The sequence below is a fragment of the Scatophagus argus genome, chromosome 14 (genome assembly GCF_020382885.2).
Source record: "Scatophagus argus isolate fScaArg1 chromosome 14, fScaArg1.pri, whole genome shotgun sequence".
NCBI classification, from domain to species: domain Eukaryota; kingdom Metazoa; phylum Chordata; class Actinopteri; family Scatophagidae; genus Scatophagus; species Scatophagus argus.
In genome coordinates, this window is record NC_058506.1 from 15,377,994 (window position 1) to 15,401,313 (window position 23,320).

Consider the following 23,320-nt stretch of genomic DNA (forward strand, 5'->3'; position numbering starts at 1 on the left):
TGTCTGTCTGCATGTTTTTGCTCAGATGTTGCACATATACAAAAAAGGACAAAAATTCTGTCAAATTATGCTCATTCTGTGGGCCTGATGTGCAAAGAACATAAGCACACTGATTATTTTTTGCCATAATTAGGAATGATTTCTGAACTCAATTGTTATCTTCATTCAACTGAAAAACAGTGTCCATTTGATTTTACCTTAAAAGAGGAGGGTTTTACAGCTTTTTGATGGTCTCTTCAGTGGGTCATATGACCAGCATGCAGCAGTGGATTTTCGGGACCAGAATCCACAGCTCACTGCTCTCAGTGGTGCAGATTTATCTTCATAGCCACATAACAGGCAACAAACTGTAGCCACAAACCATTTCTCTTTCATAATGCCAATGTCTAACTCAATCGAGGTTTTATGTTTGAGATTTAAACCTTAATTTACAGGTTACCAATGCATAACCATTCAGCTTGTCACTGCAGACTACGAACTGACCTTCTCAGCTCCCTAATTCTTAGACCTGCAATTTCTTCCTTTATACTTGGAATGTGGAACCGTGATATATACATGTTCACTCTCAGCTGCTCAATTATCTCATTTAGTCAGTAACATACAACCTTTCTTGTTTCTTGTGCAATATAACTAAATTTGCAGGTCAATATTGTTGAGTAACTGACATCACTGAGAATGTTCACTGACTTTATGACTCATTTGTTTTTGAGCTAGAATACTTTTTTGTTATGTTTTAGCATGATTTTTCATGATTATCATGTTATTGTCACTTGTCACAGTGGTTGTACATGAGCCATATTGCCTTTTGTCACAGTTCAGTCTATCAAATATATCAAATATAAGTAATACTTTTGTGAAAGAGGAGAGATGTTGCCTCTCCATGATGGCTCTTAAATGACCAAGCAGAATTTTGGTGTATGTGTTGGAAATATCAGCTGACTGACAGCAGGCTTTTAGTAGGGTGATGAGAGAAGTTTCTTGGCAAAGGATGATAATTTGATATCAATACATTAACAAATATCACTTGCAATGTTTTTTCTGCTTTTTTGCCTTGCACTCCGGCCCTCTGCTGATACATTTGTGTGGGAAATATTCATGGCTTTCTGGTTTGGGATGATGATGGTGTAATTGAAATGTTCTGTCTGGCCATGGGTGTTTACGTTGTGTGATCAAGACAGCCCTCCAACCTCCTCCAGGCATTTAACAAAGTATTTGAAAAACATTTCCCACACTCACTAATGAAAAGTTAAGGGGTCACCAAAGGGAAAAAATATCCATCCACTATGCCTGGTTGTTGAGCCCTTTCACACAAAATCTCAGGTGCTATAGGATTCTCTGGGCATATTAGATATCTGTACTTTTTGTACAGATATCTCATGTCAATGCATCAAATAGCTGTTGAGATATTTAAGTTTAAACCAAAGCACCATACCTACAGAGCCATGTTCTGCTGGCATGGCTAAAAAAAACAAATGGCAGGGTCATTAAAGTTAGTTAAATGGCTAGACCATAATTTTCTAATATAGGTGTAGACAACCCACAATTTTAAGGTAACAAAAGAATAACAAGGTTAAACACAAATGAGGTGAAACCAGCAAATTGGCTTAGCAGGCAAGCTAGTTCAGGCAACTCAACTGTTAGCTAAGATAACACAGCATACTCTTCATGCAGGTGCATGTATCAAACACACCCTTTGTTTCAAGGTGGGCTTTTTAAACCGATGCCCTGCCCACTGAAGGCTCCTTTGCTGCTACTGAAATGTGTCGTCTATAGTTTTGACAAATGCTACACACAACAGTACTGTTGCTGTGGGGTGGCTTGTTAGATGTTTGTGCTGCACACTGGCTAGATTTAACAACCCTGTTGCTTATCTGCTGGTCATATTAGGTGTAGGCCTCAAACACACTCTCTAAGCTTGAAGATTTCCCATTTGTTTGGGACCACAGAGACCCTATCGGAAAGGTTCCAGATGCAGGACATCACTGCTTTACCTCGTTCAGGTAAGTGCTTGCTTTTTGTTTTTGCTGATGTCCTTGTCTTGAGTTGATTTCTCTGTTAGGTCAGATTGTGCTCTATGAAGCTATGAACATGCTGTTTGCTGGCTGATATGCTCTTATGCTGCTGCTGCTGCTGCTGCTACTGCTACATTTGCATTGGTATGTGTGGTTACAATCATTTCTTTAAGTGGCTGAACTTTGTTGTCACTTGTTGTTCGGTGCGTTGTACTGCTTTAATACTGCTGCATGGTGTTGAAATATAAATATTAATGTTTGAGTCTTAGAGGCCTTGAGTTGAGGCCTGGTTAGGTCTTGGTTTGGCCTGGCCTGGCCTAGTTTTTGTACATATTTCCCTGCTGTTGTTGCCATTGTTTGATTTATGTTAATGTACTTGAACTCAACAGCTGTGGACTTTAGTAAATATCCCTTACTATTCCATTTAACATGACTGCATCAGTTCTGTGGGTTGCACTCATTCCCACTTTATGCCAAATGTCTTGTACTGATAATCATTTGCTGCTTATCAACACTACATTGCAGCTTGATATGTGTGAGTAACCAGTGGTCTGCTGCTGTGAGGTTTTGTTGTACCATTACTTGCTGTTGCTCATCACTTGGATTGTTTGGTTTGTATGTATCCATATCATGACACTTATTACCTATCTGCTTTGTCTGGACATACCCATGTGTAGAATTCATAGCTCTGTATCGGCTCAGGTGAAGCTGTCACTAAATGGCCACACCTCATACGTGTACAGGCCTACGAGGCAGGTTCACTCTCTCTCCTCAATCTCTCCTCCACAATCGTCTGTGTTGGCTGCCGACCCCTGACAGAAGTGGCGGGTGTTTGGTTCAGTTCACGTCAGGAGCAGCCCTCTCTCTCCTGCTGTCAAATAGTAAGCGATGACAAAGATGGCACTTTGGGTAATTTGCACCGGGCCTCATCAAGGACACTCTGTTAAAATGCCCCATGTCTCTGAGTTATAGATCATGGAGGAGATGGATGAGAGGGAGTGTTGGGAGTAGTTTGAACAAAACTTTTTCCACTTTCAGGAGAGTATTACTGTGATTTGTTGGAACTTAGATCCAATTTTTGTAGATGCAGCCAGTGGTTCTATCAGTTATAACATTCTAGCCAAGATAACTGCTAAGATCAGTGCACACAGTGACACTCACACAGGTTAAACAAATTCTTTTTCTTTTTTCTACATGGTCTATTTTGTATACACATCTATTGCATATCTGACAATTCCATGAGAAGAAGAGATCAAAAAAATATCCAGCCAGTAAAATGATATATGTGTGGCCACAGCAACAACAACAACAACAATGCGGGGGAGGGGACACGAAGTCTACAATCAGCGAACAGAAAGACAGGGCCCGATGGGACCTTGGCCACTCTGCAAATTTATAGCTTGGCTTGGACAGATGTTTGCATGAATTGGGAAAAAAAATAAGAAGCGGAAGAGAATGATTGATTATATTTTTTTCATTTTTTTGTAAACATGCTGAAACACACAAGATCTTGTACACGTTCTGTTGAATTTAGAAAAAAAAAAAAAAACACTCCCGTATGACTGAATCCCATTGTTTGCCTTGTTAACTTAACAAATTTTAAAACGATAAATAAACACATAAAAATAAAGAAGTCAGCCCAAACTGAGGAACCAATGAAAGATATTATTAAAAGATATTATTAGATAAACTGTGTGACCATTTAAGTAAAATGAGAGCCTTTATCCAGCCTCTCAGTTTCAAAGTTGTTCTGAACTAAATTTTAAAATAAAGTCAATATATCTTGGCATACAGGCTTTCAGTACCTTGCTTCCCCAAAATGAAGTTGAAGTGACTCGCATTCATCACACCGTAACCAAGTTTATCACAGGAAGTCCTCCGCTCAGCGTGAATGCACAGAATCATCACTTCAGTTGGCTGCTAGCTGCATGCATTATGAGAGGCATCCATTCACATTAGCACCCCACCCGCTCTTACCACATCACTCACAATCTCACTGGGCTACTTTATATTGATAATGGATTCCTGTCTTACCGTAAGCATCAGGGTGTGTGTGTGTGTGTCCACTAAAGCAATCTGTTCCCAAATGTCCTGCCTCATTTCCTGCATGTTTGGATAGCAGTGTAAAATGTTTTGATTTCTGTATCTGGATGTCACTTTGACTCCTCCTGTGGTCATCCAGTGTCTGACTCAGATGAACACATATGATTGCAAGCAAGCACAGATGCAAACAGAAACGTAAACAGCAAATACAAACAGGCCGCCCTGAAACATGACTGACACTATCTCTGGTCAGTTATTTAGTGTTTGCTATAGACGGATGCACGCAAATACACAAGCTGACAATTTCATCATGAGAGTGAAGGTTACATTAGGAGACATTTCTACCTATTTTTACGGAAGACAGAAATAAATCACTGCCACAGAGACAATATGGATGAAGCAGTGACACAAAGTGAAACGATCTAAAATCGTAGACTTTAAAAAGAAATCAAAGGAGTAATAACGGGACAAAATCTAGAGACAATCAAAGAAGGCCAATAAAAATCCACATCTTCACTAGGAATAAAAAAAAGGTTCTTTTAGTGAATAAAAGAATGAGTTGAAGATCCAACAGTCAAAACTAAATCAAATTTTGGTGCATTAAAGGAGTACTCGAATACATTGATTTCTCATTGCACTCCTATAACGTTATCTGACCTGCGGTGAACAGTATAAACAGATGGAGGATGAAAATCAGTGCAGCATAACCATTATGTTAACTGGCATTATGGGGTTTGTTTGTTTGTTTTTTTCATATTTATATATTTTTTCACTGACATTACCCACAGTGCAATTCAACCACCCGGCAGTCAGACTGCGTTTCGAGCATGTTATGCCAGTAGTGGCTAATGTAGCCTCAAGCCAGCCTCAGGCGGAGATGAGTAGTGGTCTACAGGGGTCTGGGAAGCTTTCCTCTTTCTAACTTCCCACCCCTCAGATTTTGATTTTCAAGCTTGTAGTCATCAGCCCCAACTGAGTTTGCCTCCTCAGTCACTTGAGGCAACTTATCAGATTTTCCACACCTCATTCTGTAGCCACAAAAACAACTTTGAACAAGTTTGTTTGTTTTGTATCATTTACATTTACACTTCCCCTTTAAGGAGAAGGCAAAAATCGTTACTCGTCACCTTGGGAATCTTGATGTTGAACAAAATATCCTTTGAATGTTGCAGTGCTATCAGTGGATGAAATCCAACAGTCACATGTATAAATCAGTTCCTTCATCGAAGGCACGTATAGTGGGACTACTGCAGACTGTGACACATAAGTATAATTCAGTTTACTTCACATCACTATCTGACAGTGCTTACCCTTCAGAACAGGGTGTGAAACTGGAATATCTGAAAGGAGCTCAGAGTAGAGCTGCTACTCCTTTGAATTGAAAGGTGCTAGTTAAAAGGGTTCAGCATCTGATTGCTATGCCAGTAAGACGCCTCCCCGTGGAGATATCCTGGCAACGTCCAACTGATAGGAGACCCCAGGGCAGACCCAGAACATGCTGGAGGGATTATGTATCGCATCTGGCCAGGAAACTCCTCATGATCCCCCCTGGAAGAGGTTGTGGGTGGGGAAAAGGGCATCTGCACTATACGCATGGTTTGCTTCAGCTGCAGTGAATAATTGCAAGGATGGATCAATTGTAATGCATGAGAGGCATTGTTGTGCTGTATAGACAGAGAGAGAGAGAGTAAATGTGCATTGCTGCTTGCATGTGGAGAGGAAAGGCACCAGAGACCCACAATGTCTTATGTCATCATTACCTTTGCCATGTAAAAGGCTGAAGGTCAAAGCCAGGCAGAGGTCATTTCCTTACAGGGTTAAATGGCCAGTGATGAATTGCTTTCTGTACAAAGAACTTCACTGGAGGATGTGGTAGAGGCACACAACCTCTTGATTTTTATATATATATATATATATACATATATATATATATATATATATATATATATATATATATATATATATATATATATATATATATATATATATATATATATATAATTACTTATCTCCTGTGTTTTCAGGTATGCAGGGCAGCTATGACATGAAGGAGGCTCAGAGATCACACTGGGGTCACTCGATTATAAGGTCAGATATCTCTCTGCCAAAACAACAGATTAATGAAGCATAAACCAAAGCTGATGCAGTCTCCTTGCAGTGGAAAGTTCCTTAGGGTGCAAATAAGCTAAAATACAATAAGATAAACTTTAACAGCCTCACAGGGACCTGAGAAAAATTGTTCAAAATGTGACCTTTTTTTCCCCTAAACTTTTCTCTTTTCACACTTGAGCAGTGGTGCCTCCTAATTGAGTACAGAATACACCTAACAAGGCACCCACTCTCACTTACAAATGACTCGCACTCCCACTCATCCTTCTTGTGCTGACCTTTAGAGGTTTATTTTACGCTCTTGTGGAGACCCGGCAATGTATGGTCAGTTAGGCCAAGTATTTATGTTATAGGCTTAATATAGGAGAAGCAAACGGCCAAGGAGTGCCTCTCCTGCTCTGAGGGTAATTCTATTTCCATTGCTCTTATTGGCTTTGAGTCTTTTTCTCTCTCTCTAAGTGGCAGTAGTGAACACTGGAGAAGATATGAGGTTCTAGTCAAGAAACAAATGAAGCCATAATAAAATGCAACAAAATGAAAAGAACCAGCAGAACTGTTGTTTTGGCTGCTGTTGATTTTAGTCCTGGAGGACTTGGAGAGGAAAAAAGCAATACAGACACCAACCAAATAAAGAGAAACAAGAAAATCAAGACAAAGCTTTGAAAACATTGAAAGCATAACAGAAAATGAGAGCAAAATCACAGCCAGGAAGAAAAAAAACAACAGAGAAGAGGCAGATACAGAGAGAGGGACAGACAAAATGAGACAAAGGCCTGGAGCAGTGAAATCAACACTGACCAAACACTGCACTCCAGCTGTTAGATGGGGACATACAGGGAAGAATGAAAAGGGTGGAGGAGGGTTAATAGGAGAAAGGGCTATAGAGTGAAACAGAAGCTTAGAGCAGTTAGAGCAGCAAAAGCAAAGGCAATCAAAAACCTCTGCCAGCAGCCTCAACACTGGCAGCTACACCACTCTGTGCACTCCAGGAGAGATGTTTGAAATCAGCAAAACACTAGCCAGAGACTGTTTACGGAAGACAGAAGGCTGAGCTCTCGGCACAACACCTTGATGCTTTAAATGCTCAAGAGAGAACCAAAAAACATCTGATCTGCACAACTGGCACAGAATCAAATGCCCAAAGCAGCATCAGATGCGGAATAGGAAGGTGAGACCCGTGAAGATAAACAAAAAATCTAAAAAAATAAAATAAAATATGCTTGTGGCATACATACTGAACGCCCACTTGTAGATTTCAGTCCAAAAACATATTTTTATGTCAAATCTAGGCAGCTATTTGTATTTGTGCAAACCTGATCTCCACGATGGATTTGCTCACACTCAGCTGTCTACCACTACCCATAGCTTTTAAAATGGTAAGAACTGATAACTTTGCAACGCCAGCAGGCACTGATATCATCACTAGAGATTAAGCTGTGGCTCATACTAGATACTGTGCATGTGTGTGTGAGTGAAACGCTCTCGTCTCCTCTGCTCTCCTTGCTCCCATCCTCTATTTTTCTTTTCATCACCATTTTCTCATCTCCTTTCTCCTCTTTTAAATGTGTTCTCTGTCATAAAAGATAGCGTGCCATTTGGTGTGATTTAATATATTACATGTTGTATGTCGGACTCTTTATTAACGCCTACCCAGAAGGCCCATTTGGTGTATCAAACACCACAAGGATTGTGATGCTGTGAGTGTTACAGCGAGAATGTGAACCACCTGATCAGTAAAACAAGCTGGAAATCAAAAAAATAAACAAGGCAAAGCCCTCTAATACCCTTGAGGAGTTAAGGTATTAACAGATGAGCCAAAAAAAAAACTTTGAAAACACTTTGAGCTCCAAAGCAAACTCTCTTCAACAAACATGCCCTGAATAATTATTTGGAATCTTTAGCTTTGGCTCATTGGTTGACAAACTCAATATGCAGATTTTTCTTTGACTTTGTCTGCTTTTGAACCTGTTTTTGGTTTGTTTGATTGCACAATCTGACACATCTCTCCAGACCTTCACTCTCCTTTTTCTCTGAAAAAGTACATTTATATGCTCCTTAGTGCATGCATGGGAGAAATATAAACTGGAAGGACATGCATAAAAGAGAAGCTTAGGGAAGTAGAGAGGAAGAGGAGAGAAGTGCTCCTCCAAAGGGTGAGTGAAGTCTGCGGGAGGAGGGAAAAGTGATATTTGTTATTGGGTGTTGTGTGAAAACAGGAAAGTGAGATCTGAAAGGGCCAGTGTCCTCTATTCCACCTCACACACCATACACATGCAACGCACACAAACTCTTAATCAAGATGAATGAGATTTGCTCTTTAACGAGGACATTATGTGACAACTACATTATTGCTCTGATACCACCGTTTTAACAGCTTGAAGGGTAGTGTGTGTGTGTGTGTGCATGTGCGCGCTCAATTGTATATATGTGTGTGTGTGTGTGTGTGTATGTGTGTGTGAAAGGGAGAACGTTAATGATTAAAGGGGATCGTCGTGCCTAAATGTCAGCCTGTAATGGCTTTAATTGGCTAAATGGGTTTCTGAGGTGATGGATGTTGATAATCGTCTTGCTCCATTTGCTTGTTTCTCATCCCAACACATGAGCATGTTCATGTACAAATGAGGCATACCACGCTCCACGGATCTGATATCGGCTTTGCTTTTGTACGGAGTGGCCGGAGCGTGTATGCAGACACAAACATAAGTCTGAAGACTGGGAAACTGTTGGGTTTGTGTTGGCACATTGGCTGTGTTGCTGTAGAGAAACATGCACTGCTTGCTGATCCCTCCAAAGCCTCAGCCAGGTCAATCTTGTGGTAAACAGCGTGTCTCTAGGCTGTGCTGTCTGATCTTATCTGCATAATGTGCATTTGTGTATATGTACTGTCGAGTGCTCACGGCCTGATGCGTTCACTGTTGTCCAGCAAAACCAATTTACCAAAAAGTGTTCCTGTCTGCAGACCGCAATCACACAGGTTCACAAGCAGCACATCATTATCTACACACAGTTAATACTGCCTTGTTTGGTTAGGAGACCATTATACAGGTATTGTGTACATAGGACCCCAGGTAGCAACCCATTACTTTTGCAAACAAACAGTCGAGCCCTCTGTGTGGCTGACACAGACTGCACAATCCTCTGTGAACAACACTCAATAATTTATTGCACCATGAATAGTAAACACAAGTGCGGAAGAGGGAAGATAGCAGACACTTTGCTTTTCTATAAATCATCATCACTATCAGACTGAAAACACAGAGAGTACATTTCAGTTCCCATATCTCATATTTCACCGCTCCTTGATCCCTCTTGAACCGGAAGTTGTTTTGGTTGACCATCTTGCACACCATCCCGAGGCTCTTATTCTGCTCCGAGGATCTAAGAGCGAGGAGGGATCTCTGAGGAGCCGTGAGGGAGGATACATGAGAGCAGCCTTCACAAAAGTCTTTAACAGACCGACAGGCCCCCTAATTGGATACCAGTCATTGATCAGGCACTCCAGTTGATCGGACTGATCTGATCGGTTACAGCATCACTGGAGTCTCATACCACAGTGAAATCTGATAACAATTTAAATTGTTTTATATTATATTTGTTTCCTGATTGACCATTGAGTTGAAAATCTGTTCACTGCAAGTATGAAAAACAAAAAGACCACAAACAACTTTCTTCATTTATGAGAAAGATTTTTCTTTTCCAGATCTGTCATTTCCCTTATTAACTTTTACTTTGGTTACAATTAAAGTCTGAGAGAGTGGGAGGTCCTGCCTGTCAGCAAAAAAACACTTTTCACATAATTTTCATTCAGTCACATGAAGCTTATAATTCCTAAGCATGATGTTTGAAAGCTTACATTTTCCCCAAAACATTTAGCCTTTTAAATAATTTTCAGCATTCAAAAGATGCCGATTAAGAATTGACAATCAGGATATCAGTAAATCCAGTAAATCCAAATTTCCTGTGCCTATGAGCAGAATACAGTACTGTGTTCAAGAATTCAGCTTGTTGTTCATGTGCAGGTGCTTGTTAAACAGGTAACAGGCCACAGAGAAAACGCTGCGGCTCTGTAGTGATAACTGTGTGCCTTGGTTCACATGTGTACAGACACGAACTCCAACAAAAGCCCCTGCAGCTGTTCACAGCTGATCCAGCTGTGATCATCTGCCGCCCTCATCAGAAACAAACATCTCATTTCCCGTAAAACATATTGCCTTGTTTCTTCTCTCAATGCATTCTCAGTGGGAGGGACTAAGATGCAAGTGAAATATGGATGCAACTGAAGGGAAGTGGGATGTACCAGAGTCATTAAACTCTTTAAATCCACTGGATGTTTGATGAAGCAAAGCCAGGTGAGAGCGACCGATCGGATGCTGATGTTTCTTCCCTCTTCTTTAATAATCAGAACTTGTATCTTAACCAATGTAACATTCTCCTGTTTTTTACTCTTAATGCGTGCAAGCCCTTCTTTTACATGGATCTATTCAGTGTGGATTAAAAATAGTAACTTTGCAATGCCTTTGTTTTATATTGTCAGGGTGTGAAAGGCTGTTATGCAATGTTTCCAGGCATGAATGATGACAATAGTTTCTTTTATAACTATTCAAGTTATAGTCATATAACTCCCTGTGAGTGTTGGCATAGCTTGTATATCATTGCAAAGCATCCATTCTTTGCATTGCCTTTCAAGTGAATTCAAACTACTCTTCAAATGTGAAGAAAAAAATTCAATCTGTCTAATTTAAAGTGTGTGGAAGAAGTTCCAAAACGCATTGCTCATGCGGCACACCTGGATCTCCATTTGCTTTCTGGGTATGACACGCAGCACCAGGTTTTGACCGACAGGAAGAACACATGAAATAGTTTGTTGCATCACTTCTGATCCTTTCTTTTAAAGCGGTGTAGTGTCTAAGTTGTACCCATGATCGATGTAGTGAAGACTCTCTTAGGTGTCATGTTATAAAATAGGCTACAAACAGTGTCTGCGCTTTCTAGGGGGAGGCTAAATGCATGGGCTCAGGTGAGAACTCTGATCTCTCTCTGAAATATTTGCCCAGTAAATCCCCTTCAGTCTTAAAAGGGAGCTACAGATGAAAGCAAAAGAAACAGATTAAAGTGGCTCGAGGTGTAGCTGAGTAATAGCATGGTGTTTCTCATATTCTGAACGCTTGGTGTGGATCACTTTGCCACAAAACCAGAAGAATTCAACATAATACATTTTCTCCACCGACTTAAAATGAACCGTGTGCTCTCACATTCCCTCCTCCCCCTGCTTTACATTATATAACAGATATAAGGGAAACTATACAACAGTGAGAGATGTTGCAGATATCTACAGACACAACAGGTGTCTTTATGTGAGCAGAGGCTGATCCGTAATCATCAATGTAATGAGAGTCCTTTTTCATCGGTGAGCCATTTGTTTAAGTTCACCTTCAAGTGTGGGTGGGTTGTGTGGGGCAAGGGGGTGCATTTGTGTGCCTGCATGGCATGCTTATGCCTTTTGCCAACAGTATATGAGTGTGTGTGTTTTAATGGACAGGGAGCTTCACAGCCACTTAGGAATAAAATGGTGATGACAGTATGCTCTAGCAAGCAGCTGAGTATTCTGAAATGACACAGAGGGATTACTAATGAGACACAGCATTGCATAGTTTGGAATAATCCTCTGCAGCGGCATAACTTGAGGTACCGTCTGATATCATGCTAAAGACTATTATACACTATTTTAACATGGTGTTCTGTCTCTTTAAGATTATCAAAAATATATGCAGAATGAGTGCCTGGAAACTGTTCTCTGGAAGTAAACCTGTAATGACTTATAATCAATCTGAGGTCTCAGTCGGTTCAGGTGTATGCAATTCAGCTGCAACAGCCTGAGATATCTGACAAATCCTCCCCACAGTGTCTCCATTGTTTTTTTCCTCTGTGTTGGCAAGATATAGGCAAAAATGTTAAAAAATAAGTTTTAAAAAGCGTTTAAAATCACACAAAATGTCCTTGTATGACTTTTATTTGTATTCTTTCCTATGTCAATAATGAAAACAACAACATTTTAAGCAAACTAACCTCTCCCCTTTACCACAAATGAGAGAAAATAGTCATTTCCTCTTGAGTTAATTTCCTCCGGAGTTTAGTGCCTCTGGCTTTCTTAATGGACATAAAGACTTCATTGCCACTTACAAATGAAATGCCACTGACACTCTGCCCTAGGAGGCCATAAAGCACAGTGGAATGAAATTACAGCAATATGACCATATGCTCGATCAAGCTGTGGACCACTGCTGCGTGAGTGACAGTGTGCGATTCTAATGAGGCACAGAGAAATAAGGAATGATCTAAAACATGATCACACTACAAAGTTTCATCACAAAGTTTAAGCACTAATAGTCCAAATATTGACCAACTGTTTCATCAGTCATTGTCTCCAGATAGTCTGGCACAGTCAGACTATCTGGAGAGGAATAAGATGAATGAATTTGGGGCCAGTAGAGTTAAATAAGGGACTGATCTGAAGGGGAAAAGAAAAGAAAAAACACACACTAGTGAAGCAAAGACATTGCCCGCATAAAAAAATACTCAAATGTATGACTATGTTGTCTTGTTGGCTCTGACGCCACACTGACACAGTGATGAAGAAGCATCCAAATATATCAGTTAAAGTACACTCTGAAAATATTATTTTTATAATTATAGATAAAAAGATTAGCTAAGCTGAATATGCAAGTATCATTGCTCTTTCTGCAGTAACATGTCTCCTGACTGAGTTTTATTATTATACATTTTTGGATGTTGTGGCTTTTGTGACAACACATTCTCCAGCTAAGTTTTAAATACTGTAGTTTCTGTGACTTAAGAACGGAAGCATTTTCTCAGCACATAAAAAATATCCTTCGGTTTCCCAGCCAAATTCAAATTCAGACTAAATTAATTTGGAGATGTATGAATATTGGGACATACATCCTTTTTATTGAATTCAGGTGTGGTATGATGTTTTTCAGGGGTTGGTTTGGGCCCCTCACTTCCAGTGAAGGGACATCTTAATGCTTCAGCATACCAAGACATTTTGGACAATGCTATGCTTCCAACCCCACAGGAACAGTCTGGGGAAGGCGCCCCTCCACTACTGTGCCCCAGTGCACCTAGTGTGCACAAGTCCACAAAGACATGGCCAGATAAGTTTAATGCAGATGAACTTGACTGGCCCACACAAACCCCCAACCTCATCAAACACCATCAGGACAAACCAGAACAGAGACTTCAAGGCAGCCCCCCCCCCCCATCCAACACCAGTGCCTGAGCTGGCACAGCTACAAAGGGGGGACCAACTCTTCGCCACCAATGAAATTAGAATGCAATATCGCCAAAGTCCTACTGGAGTCATGGTTGGGTGTCCCAATACTTCTGTCTATATATTGAATATGGTTTTCACCAGACAAAAATGGTATGAAAAGTAAGTAATGTTGCCAGACAAATGTAACAGAATAAATATCACAATATTCACATTGAATATGCAAATGCAATTTTTTCAAACAGGCTGCAGGTCATCCTTAGCATCAGACCTTTGTTTTGAAAAAGTTTGACGGCAACCATTAATCTGAATGGTAACGTGCAATCTCATAGTGGAAGCAGCCGCTGGTATGATTAGGCAATGCAATTACTGATGTGATAGGAATTCTGGGCATCCTTTTCATTGTGTTTCCAGCCAATCGGGACTTGCACATAGCGGGGCTATTAAAGCGTTGATGCATTGCAGCAGCCAGCCGGTGGGTTGAGCGGGTGAAGAGGCTCTCCAGCTGCAGTTTCTGTCATTATGGCAACGCTCCACACCTCGTCGCACCGCAGAGCACTTATTCCAACACGACAGGGGAAGAGCATCAGCATTATATCAACTGTGCCTACCACCGCAGAGAGAATAGAGTGTCAAGAGTCACAGAGGAGGAGAAAATGGGCTGATAGACGGAGAAAAGAGGAGGGAGCCACAGAGGGCTTAAGGAAGCTTGTTGATGACGCTCCGGTGTTCACTCTCTTCTCTTTCTCTCTTTCTCCCCACAGCTATGTAGTTTCCCATATCCACCAGAGGCGTGGGATTATGGGAATGTATGCTACGTAACTACACCCAGCTTCCAGGGGAGATGGTCAAGGGGAAGCTAAACAAATTATAAAGTCTATCTTCTTTCAATATGACCTACTTGCCTTTTTATCCACCATTTTGTCTATACTGTCCTCTCCTTACTTTCAGGCAAAACCACATATGACTCTCACTGCAAGCCCCTGTGCAAAATCGATCAGAAAGCCAGAAAAATAAATGCCAACAAATGCACTGTTTCTGGACTGAGAGGCTCTATATTTATTTCCTTGAAAAGACTCATCATCATCATCATCATCTACTCACTTGCTTCAACATATACTGTCAATTATTTTCTCTCATTTTGAGAAGGTGAGTAAACTCGATTTCAAAAGTGAAAATGGAGTTCGTTACATTCAGTTCAACTACATTCAACTTTCAATCACTTGCACCTAACATTGCTTTCAGATCAAGTCTCTTTTCACCCTCTCCCTTTCCACTGTGCATAGCAGCTTTAAATTGCGTGGCCGTTTTTGACAAACAGGATTCAACGATCCCGTTATTAAAATTTTGTTGTTGTTGTTTTGGTTTTTTTTTAGCTGCAGTTTTCTTAGCAATTCAGTGAGGAAGGGAAAGGGTCATCTGTGCTTTCATTTCTTTACAACTCTTTGTATTCTTGACTTGGTCAAAAGTCTCTTCCTCGCCTACAGCTTGCACAAAATGCAGCAGCTGCCTTTTCTTCATGCTGGAAGAGCAGGCGGGCACATGCCAGTTTTATCTTGCAGTGTTAATTTTCCAAAACAATATTTGACTATGAAAGGCAGCAACAAGAAGCAATATATTTGTAAGAGTATACTGTATGGAAATTCTTTTCTTGAGACGACTACATGGACTACAAAACTGTAGCTGGGAGCTCGGCACCTTCATTAGCAAACCATCAAGCTGCTTGCAAGGTCAGCATACACTTAAAACTCTAAATACGTGCCATCTTCTCTAATTGTCATTTTTGTGAATCCTTCAATGTGCGTATGAAAATGAATTTGCATTTCTGGTTCTGGCCAGAACGTAGATTTTATTGCACTTGCTGTTGATTGTGCCTTCACTTTGCACCCTTCTACAAAGTCTTTTTTTAAAGAGTATTTTGAAACTGCAACAAAAATATCGATAAGTTGTAGTAGCAGTAGGTATGTTCATGGTGCAGTTACAGTACTTGCACCAATCTAGAGGTTGTAGTAGTATTATATATAGCATCACTTAACAAAGTACCTCTGGTTATGGCTGCATCCAGCAGTATAACAACAGTAGTAACAGTCCTAGTCAAACTTGTAATAAAAAGTATTAAGAAGAAGACTGGAATGTTTTTCTCTCCTGTCATACATCAAACAGTGTTCTCCACCTGCTTCCTTCCCCTTTGTCTCAGTCTGAATAATGCAGAGTTGAGGTGTGTGGTGGTGGTGGACTCCCCTGTGGAGCTGAGGCCAGGGTAGCAGCTGTCCCTATCAAGACTCTCCTCAGAGCTGTCACGGCCTGTCTGCTCCTCGGCTAATCACTTCCTACAGGCCTGCAGCATGGGACCGTTGCTGCTAATGTCGTCACTGATTTGACTGGTGGAAGCTTGTAGGATGAGCGTAATGCAGTGATGAGTGTATGTGTCCATAAATGGATGCCTGTGTGTGTGTGTGTGTGTGTGTGATTGGTGTAGTCCAGGCGTGTTTAGTCAGCAACTCAATGCCTCAGGTAGTGCAACATGGGTCATAGTTAACACCATAACCATTACCATATCCTTTTCCTTCCCACCTGCCAAAACACATTTGCCACACCAGGATTTACTCATCTGTGTGTAACAAGCTAATGGCACAGCATGTCACACACTAGCACACACGGTCATAGGAAAATGGCCATTTGTAATGACAAGCACTTCACTCTGGCATGTTGAGTTGAGTTGGAAATATTGCTGGCAGGAATACATCCTGAGCCACAAAATATGATTTTTGCTGTCCTCTCACCAGACTTTATACATGTTTCCTTTTTTGCCATGCGGAGGATGTTGTGTTGTTCAGCGTTTCTGTTGCAGGCCCTGTGGTGAATACCACTGAACCAACTGTCAACAGCGATGATTAATTATCAGTCACTCCAGCCAAGCAACAAATTGGTAAATACATTGGCCTTCTGGGGTTTCAGAAACCATCCAGAATTTGAATAGTCATGTGCATAAAATAGATTGATAGGTACAATCTGAGTAGTGTAGAAGCTAGGGCAATACATAACAAGAAGAATGACGACTGAAAGAGATAAAGGAGGATCAGGCAAGAAAAACACGAAGCTTGCAAGTGGAAGTTGGCTAAGTTATGTCAGTCAAATTGGTAAATGAAGGTGAACTACTGTTGCAGTTCCCTTAAGCAAAGCACTTTACCCAAGATTGATTAATGCTACCTTTTGAGGAGAAAATAATTACTTCGGTTTGCTGCTACTGTTTGCTTCAGATGTGTCCAAAAATGCTGCTGTGGCCAGAAGCATGTTGACCAATATACATTACACCAATAAGTGGTCGCTACACATCTCATTTCGTAATAATCAACATTAATGTGATGCCAAAATAGCCCGACAGTCAACTGTGAGCATGGCCTAACTCACAGCTGACTTTCCAATCAATCCGAAAGATGGTCAAAGAGCTTAAGGTCAGGGTCCTGTGCAGGCTAGTTTACAGTAAGCTAGGAAAATATTCTCCTTGGACTTCTCTTTATACAATGAAGCACTGTCAAGTTGAAACAGGAAAAGACTTTCTCAAAACTATCAACATGATATTAGAAACCCACTATTGTCTAAAACATGCCCAGAACATGAACAGCCATAAGTACACAAAATTATACTGTCTTATTCTCAGCAATATGCTGCATTTAGCTTGTCAAGATTTCAATAAGATCCAAATACATTGTGAGGGGCACAGTGAGTTGCTACCGTTGCTCAAGACTTTGGAACAGACAGACTCACTGGCACATATTTAACAAGGAGATACAGCAACAGAAAGAGGCTGCTGAAAATAAGGTCAGGTAAAAAGTCTACATATGTGCCATCTTCTCAAATTGTCATTATATGAAGCCTTCCTAAAATGTGCACAGGAAAATAATTTCTTTATCCAACTTTGGTTCTGGCCTTGTTTTTATACTCTTTACCTTGATTTTATTGCATTTGTTGTTGCTGTTAAGTGGCTTTGTTTTCTGTACTTTTCTGAAAAGTATTTTTAAGGTGTGTTATAAACTACAACAAAAATATAAAGTAGTAGTACAACTAGAGGTTGTAGTAGCAGTAACATTATTGGTGCTGTAGCAGCGCTTGTATCAGTCTAGTCGTTGTAGCAGTATTAAATACAGAAGTACTTGGATTATCAAAGTGCTACTGCTTACAGCTGTATCGAGCAGTATACAATAGTGAAAGCCCTAGAATAACTAGTAATAGTACTTGTTGTAGCCAAAGTAATAGCGTCGCCAGTAGTCCAGACCTCCTCCAACCAATAATAGGAGGAAGAACAGTAGTGTTTTTCTCTTCTTTCATGCTTCAGCTTTCTCCACCTGCTTGGCACATGTATAATGAGAAGAGGCACAAACAGAAAGAGTCAGAAGATGAAGGCAAATAAACAATCATGGAGATAGACAGACAGAGATATGAATAGGAAGCGAGACAGGAGGCGTGACGTTGCAGTGAGGCATGTAAAGGCAACTGGTGCCGACGCGCTGCTCCTTGCCCCTGTGGTGCGCACAGAGCAAAATGAAGGTGGAAAGAGACAGGGCGGAAACTAAGTCGAGAGAGAAAAGCCGGGCGTGACTGACTAGAGCCAAATGAGAAGACATGAAAGGAGGAGACGGAGGATGGGGAGAGGGGAAAAATGAGCGTGCCAAAAATGTGACAGGCAGATAAACAAGCGACTGTCAGTGACTACATTTAATCCACTGGGTGACTGTAGCGTTTAGCAAACTCCCTGCCTGATTCTGTGTGTGTATGCATGCCTACCTGTGTGGCTGCCTCAGTGATTATGCCTCTGTGTGAGTGTGTATTTGTTTGCACGGCTGCATGTAGGCCTTTTATGTGACTGTGTGTGTTGACACATAGACCCAACACATCTGCCACCGTTTGTGCCCTTGCCTTTGAGTGTACACCCTCTAACAAGCTGAACATTTGTCAACAAAGCCAGGAAGCAGTTGTTGTTTGTCAGTAAGCAAGGAGAGGCCTGCAGAGGCAACCCACAGACAGACTGCAAGAAATTGCCTAAACAAGGTGTGTGTGTGTGCATGTGTGTGTATGTGTATGTGTCAGCAGCCCCCACCACCACTTGATTCGGCTTATTAGTGCTACTTCTGGGGGTTAGGAGAGCCAAGAGCCATCCAGTCATTGTAGTTGCTTCATGCAGGCCAGTAATGCAGAGCTCATTTAGCCTGGAAGCAGCCTAGCACTTTTGTGTGTGTGTGTGTGTGTGTGTAGTGGGGGGGGTTCTGTAACCATGACATTTGTGGGGCAGGTGGTGGTTTTTCCCTAAAGTGGCAGCAGATGCACAGCTCAGTGGTTTCTAACCAGTGAACCTGCCACCCACCCCCCACCCCCACCCAATCCTAGTCGTCACAATGAAATCTTGGAACGAGATGACTAAAAGAGAATTTTGGGATTTAAAGAACTTTACTGATTATATTATAATGTCACAAAATACAACCCCAAACTACAGATTTAGCCTTTTAAGGATGTTTGCATATGAGCTTATAATTGTTTTTACTTGCCAAACATCTGGAAGGTTGGGCATTGAACTGAGGAGGCAAAGTCAGCAGCAACTGAAAAATGTTCAGTGTCCAGCGCTTCATTACAATTGACAAAAGTACCAAAATTGTCTGTTCTGTATTTGCAAATTAGGAAAATATGGCTCAGGACCACAAAGTATGTTGCATATAAAGTCTACACACAGAATTCAAATATCAGTTAAACCCACACCCACTCAGTACTGAACACTGAAAAAACTTGAATTGTTACCCGAGAGATAAGTCATACCTCTGTTGAAATATAATCTTTTTAAGGGCAAATGCACACATTTTTCACTTTGCCTCTGAGACTTTTGCTCCATGTTATTGTGTGAATATTAACCTGGCTGTCTTGACACACTGATCTCAGTAATGTCAGAGGTTTCTCCAGTTTTATTTGCAGCAATAGTCAGTACATTGTTCAGTATTTTAGACTTCTGTAAGAAGACTCAATTTAATATTTTTACATAGAAAACGACTAACAGATTTCCACCTGTGTTAAAATGTGTTACTGCAGTAACTATGGGAACTATGTTCATGAACAACATGGGTGCCAGTGATATTTGCAAATATTCATAAAGCCATGACCTGTTTGCTGCAAAAAAAAAGAAAAATTCAAAGGGTTTCTGTGGGCAAAAGGACATTTTTTTGGAGAGGCAAAAGCAGTATGATTTATTACATTACATCTGCACAGTTTGCAAGTGTCAGATAGATTAGAAATCACAATGAAAGTAGAGTTTATTCTGTTTATTCTGCCATAATAATATGTCTGACACTTCTTCGTTGTCCTGTGTGGTCAGACAGTACTAATCTGGGCATCGTTACAGATTCAAAAAAGGAAAGTTTCATTTTTAGACATCTGTTTTAAGTTTTATTTTCTTTCATTTAAAAAATGGCCACTGCTACTCATTCAGGGGTTATCCCAGGGAATGCTTTGTCTTATAACACTCAAGTACATGTACTGAGAAGTCAAGCACATTCATGTATCACTTATACTCTTTTATGACAGCTTCATTGTGGCAGCTATGAAGGAGTTTGTCATAAATTACCCACTGTCAGATCAGAGAATATGGATTATTTTTTGGCTCCATAAAATCTTCCAAAAGCCTTGATGATCTCTTCTTCGCTACCACTCCTGACAGATTCCCAGCAGGCACAGACCAGCAAAGATGGAGAAACCGGAAGGAAAGCAATAAGAAAGCCAAAAGGAAATGGAAGAGGTTTAAAGGGTGGGGTGGATGAAAGCAGAAGAGGAGGTGGAGTAGAAAATTGAACCAAGATGAGAAATGGCAAAGCAATGACAAATCATTTCTCTGACGATTGCTGTGGCTCAGACGGGAGTGAAATTAGAATAATCTGGTTAAATCTTGTGACATATCAACTAGCCTGCAAGACTGTGCTGAGTGCTGCAACCTGTTGTAATGGAAGTGAACATGCTGAGATTAAAAGAGGAACTCGCCTGTCAGTTGTGTGTTTTGCTGCTAAGGTTTCATCGCTTCCAGGGAGAGATAACAACACCTTGGCTTAACCCTAATTACATGGAGTGAACTCTAATTGGTTTTGTTCCACAGGGCTCAGACAAAAGTTCAGATGCTGACAGAGCTCATAGGTTTGACTCTGTCTTTGCATTTTAACCAAGGTTGATGCAGGTTAAAGGTCTCTAGGATTAGAGAACGCATGCAGGGAACCTTTATAGTTGCATGGAAATGTACTATGCTGTTTGTAAAAGTCATTTAAAGTAAAAAGTGACAACATTTCAGGAAGTGTAGTATGTAGAAACAGTTGGAAGCAACTCTGATCACCGAGTGTTCAATGTATCATTCAAACGAGTGGTGGTCCTTTTGGAGAGCCCAAAGGCCCAATAATGACGTGTCTCTGGCATACCAGACGCGCAAACTAAGTGCGCCTCCTAGCGATGACTGTGTGTGTGTGTGTGTGTGTGTGTGTGTGTGTGTGTGTGTGTGTGTGTGTGTGTGTGTGTACGAGCGCGCATGTGACAAAAAACTGATTGTGTCACTTACGGTAGAAGACGTATTCTGTGTAGCTGGACCAGATCTTGTCCTCTGTGTGCTGGTTGACAAACGAGGCTGTAACCGACGAATTGCAGGCCACCATTTGGAAACCACACTCCGACAGCATGTCAAAAGCCCTCTCCAGGTGCTTGAACTTGAGGTAAAACCGAGAGGTGTACCGATCCGGGGTTCGGTCTGGATCCCGGCTCTCGTTCAGGGTCTCCCCAAAAACTTCTTTGGCGAGGGCTACCCGTCCGCATATCAGTATCCGAGGTACCCTCCTGAACTTGGCATCTGTCTGACTCTCCCGGCCCATGGTGCACGACCCCCGGTACCCCACCGTGATGAAGCCGCTCTTCCTGTCCGCGGGGACCAGGGAGGGCGGCGGACACTGACGGTGGTCGCTGCCCTGGGAACCGTCTTCATAGTCGCTGTGAAAGAAGTCGTCAGGGCTGTGCTTGAGATCGTCAGGGGTCAGGAGCTTCACTAAGTCGGGCAGCTGGAAGTACTCCGCCTCTTTCCTGAGCCTCCCTTTCTCGGGGAAGTGGTCTGGGAGGACGACTTGCTTGTCTCGGAGGTAGTCCAACACATAGCGGAATAAAAACCCGTCCCTGTCGATGAAGTATCGGCCTTTGGGGTCTCTCGCCAAGTCATTAGATGCGTCTTTTTTGGAAGAGAAAAGCTTACCGAGTAACGAACTCGGGGTGCTCACCAAAGTTGAGTGACGGGTGTAATAAACCTGCCCACCCACGTTTAACTCGACAACATCTGGGAAACTGTTCTGAACTGAAGCTTGCTCTTTGGGGTTAGTCCTACAGTTTCCACTCAGCGCCATTGTTTCCGTCATGAACAGCTACAACACGGGCTACACACACCTCTTTCTACAGCGAGTCTCAGAAAAGAAAGGAAAGGAAAAAAAAAATCTACAACGATGGATCAGAGTCAAAAGTTGGCAAACTATATGATCGATTATTCTGTGCTGACACAGGGCCTCCAACTTCATCTGAGAACCGTCTGAATAAGCGTTTTTCACCGATCCATGACTATTGTCACCTACCAGTCTTTTTAGCAGTTGTCGGACGGGTGGGGTGGTAGTGGTGGTGGTGATGGTGGTGATGGTGGGGGGTGGCAGTCCGAGGGCGTCCCTCTGTGAATGTTAAATTGAAAGGAGAAAGGAGTCGGCGCTGCAAGAGAGGAGAAATGTATCCGGGCGCATGAAAGGCTTGCATCAGTGGATAATGTAAGAATATTACATGGTGAAGGGTGGGGGTGGGGGGTGGTTCGAGGCTGCAAGAAGAAGCCTATAGCACCAAATGATAAAAAGATTTTTAAAAAAACTTGTCTTGGTTGGCTTTTTTTTTTTTTTTTGCTACGAGGGGTATTATCCAACAGATTAAAATCCTTCTGCGCACAGCCAGAAAATTACGCAGCAGAACTGGGGCGAAAAAAAAAGTCCAACAACTTCTTTTCAGGATGCAGTCCGAGCAGAAGGAGGTGCTGATGCGATCTTGTCACTTTAGTTTCCTCTTCCCCTCAACACCAGCAGATTTTCTGGGCTGTGCTGACCAGCGGGAAGAGGAGGAGGAGGAGGAGGAGGAGGCTCAATGCCTTCTCAGTGGTGAGAAACTTCGCAGAGATTGCACACGCAAACCTCGGGAGTCCCGTAATGGTTTTGTCTGTAGCCTGTCACTACAAATCTGTCGACCGCTCCGGACTGAATAAAACTAAATCACTTCCTCGAAAAAAAAAACATATCTTATTTGCTTCCAGAAGTGCAAAAAGAAATTTCATCTTAAATAGCTCTCTCTGTTTTTATTTTTATTATTATTTATTTATTTCAGAGCAGCGGCGAGGACCGACCCGCTGCTGCTGCCGCTGCTGGCTGCTCTTACCGGGAGCTGTCCGCGGTGCTGAAACGAGCAGCTCACCCCCTCTTCTCCTCACCCTCCCTCCCACACTCTCGTACCGCCTCCCCTCCCCTTCAGAGCAGGGTGGTGTCTTCATGGCGGCTCCTCTGTCTTATACACACACACACACACACACACACACACACACACACACACACACCCAGGCTACTAAAAGCTTATGGGGCGATCCCAGGCTGCAAGAAAGAAAAAGAAGAAGAGCGAAGGAATAAGCAGCCTTTTGTCAGGAAATGTTCATATAGGCCTTTACATCACACACTGTTATGAATGTATGCGATGTATGGAGTCACTCACCACTTCATGCAAATGTGGAAATTTGGTGCTGTCAAAGGTTAAAGAGCTGCATGCTCCTGTTTAAAAATTAAAAGTTTTC

At 41.7% G+C, this 23,320-nt stretch overlaps 1 protein-coding gene and 1 long non-coding RNA gene across 2 annotated transcripts in view; one reads left to right on the forward strand and one right to left on the reverse strand.

Annotated features, from left to right (window-relative positions):
- Positions 1-22,318, reverse strand: part of kctd16b (potassium channel tetramerization domain containing 16b) — a 66,842-nt gene extending 44,524 nt beyond the window's left edge. Inside the window, exon 1 of the mRNA XM_046411607.1 lies at positions 21,032-22,318. Coding sequence (XP_046267563.1) covers positions 21,032-21,869 — 838 coding nt within the window. The 5' untranslated portion in view covers positions 21,870-22,318. The remainder of the gene's footprint in view (positions 1-21,031) is intronic.
- Positions 1,632-20,469, forward strand: LOC124071139. Its single transcript, XR_006845292.1, has 3 exons — positions 1,632-2,000; positions 6,080-6,143; positions 20,153-20,469. It is a non-coding gene; the product is annotated as an uncharacterized LOC124071139 (long non-coding RNA).
- Positions 22,319-23,320: the final 1,002 nt, after the last annotated feature.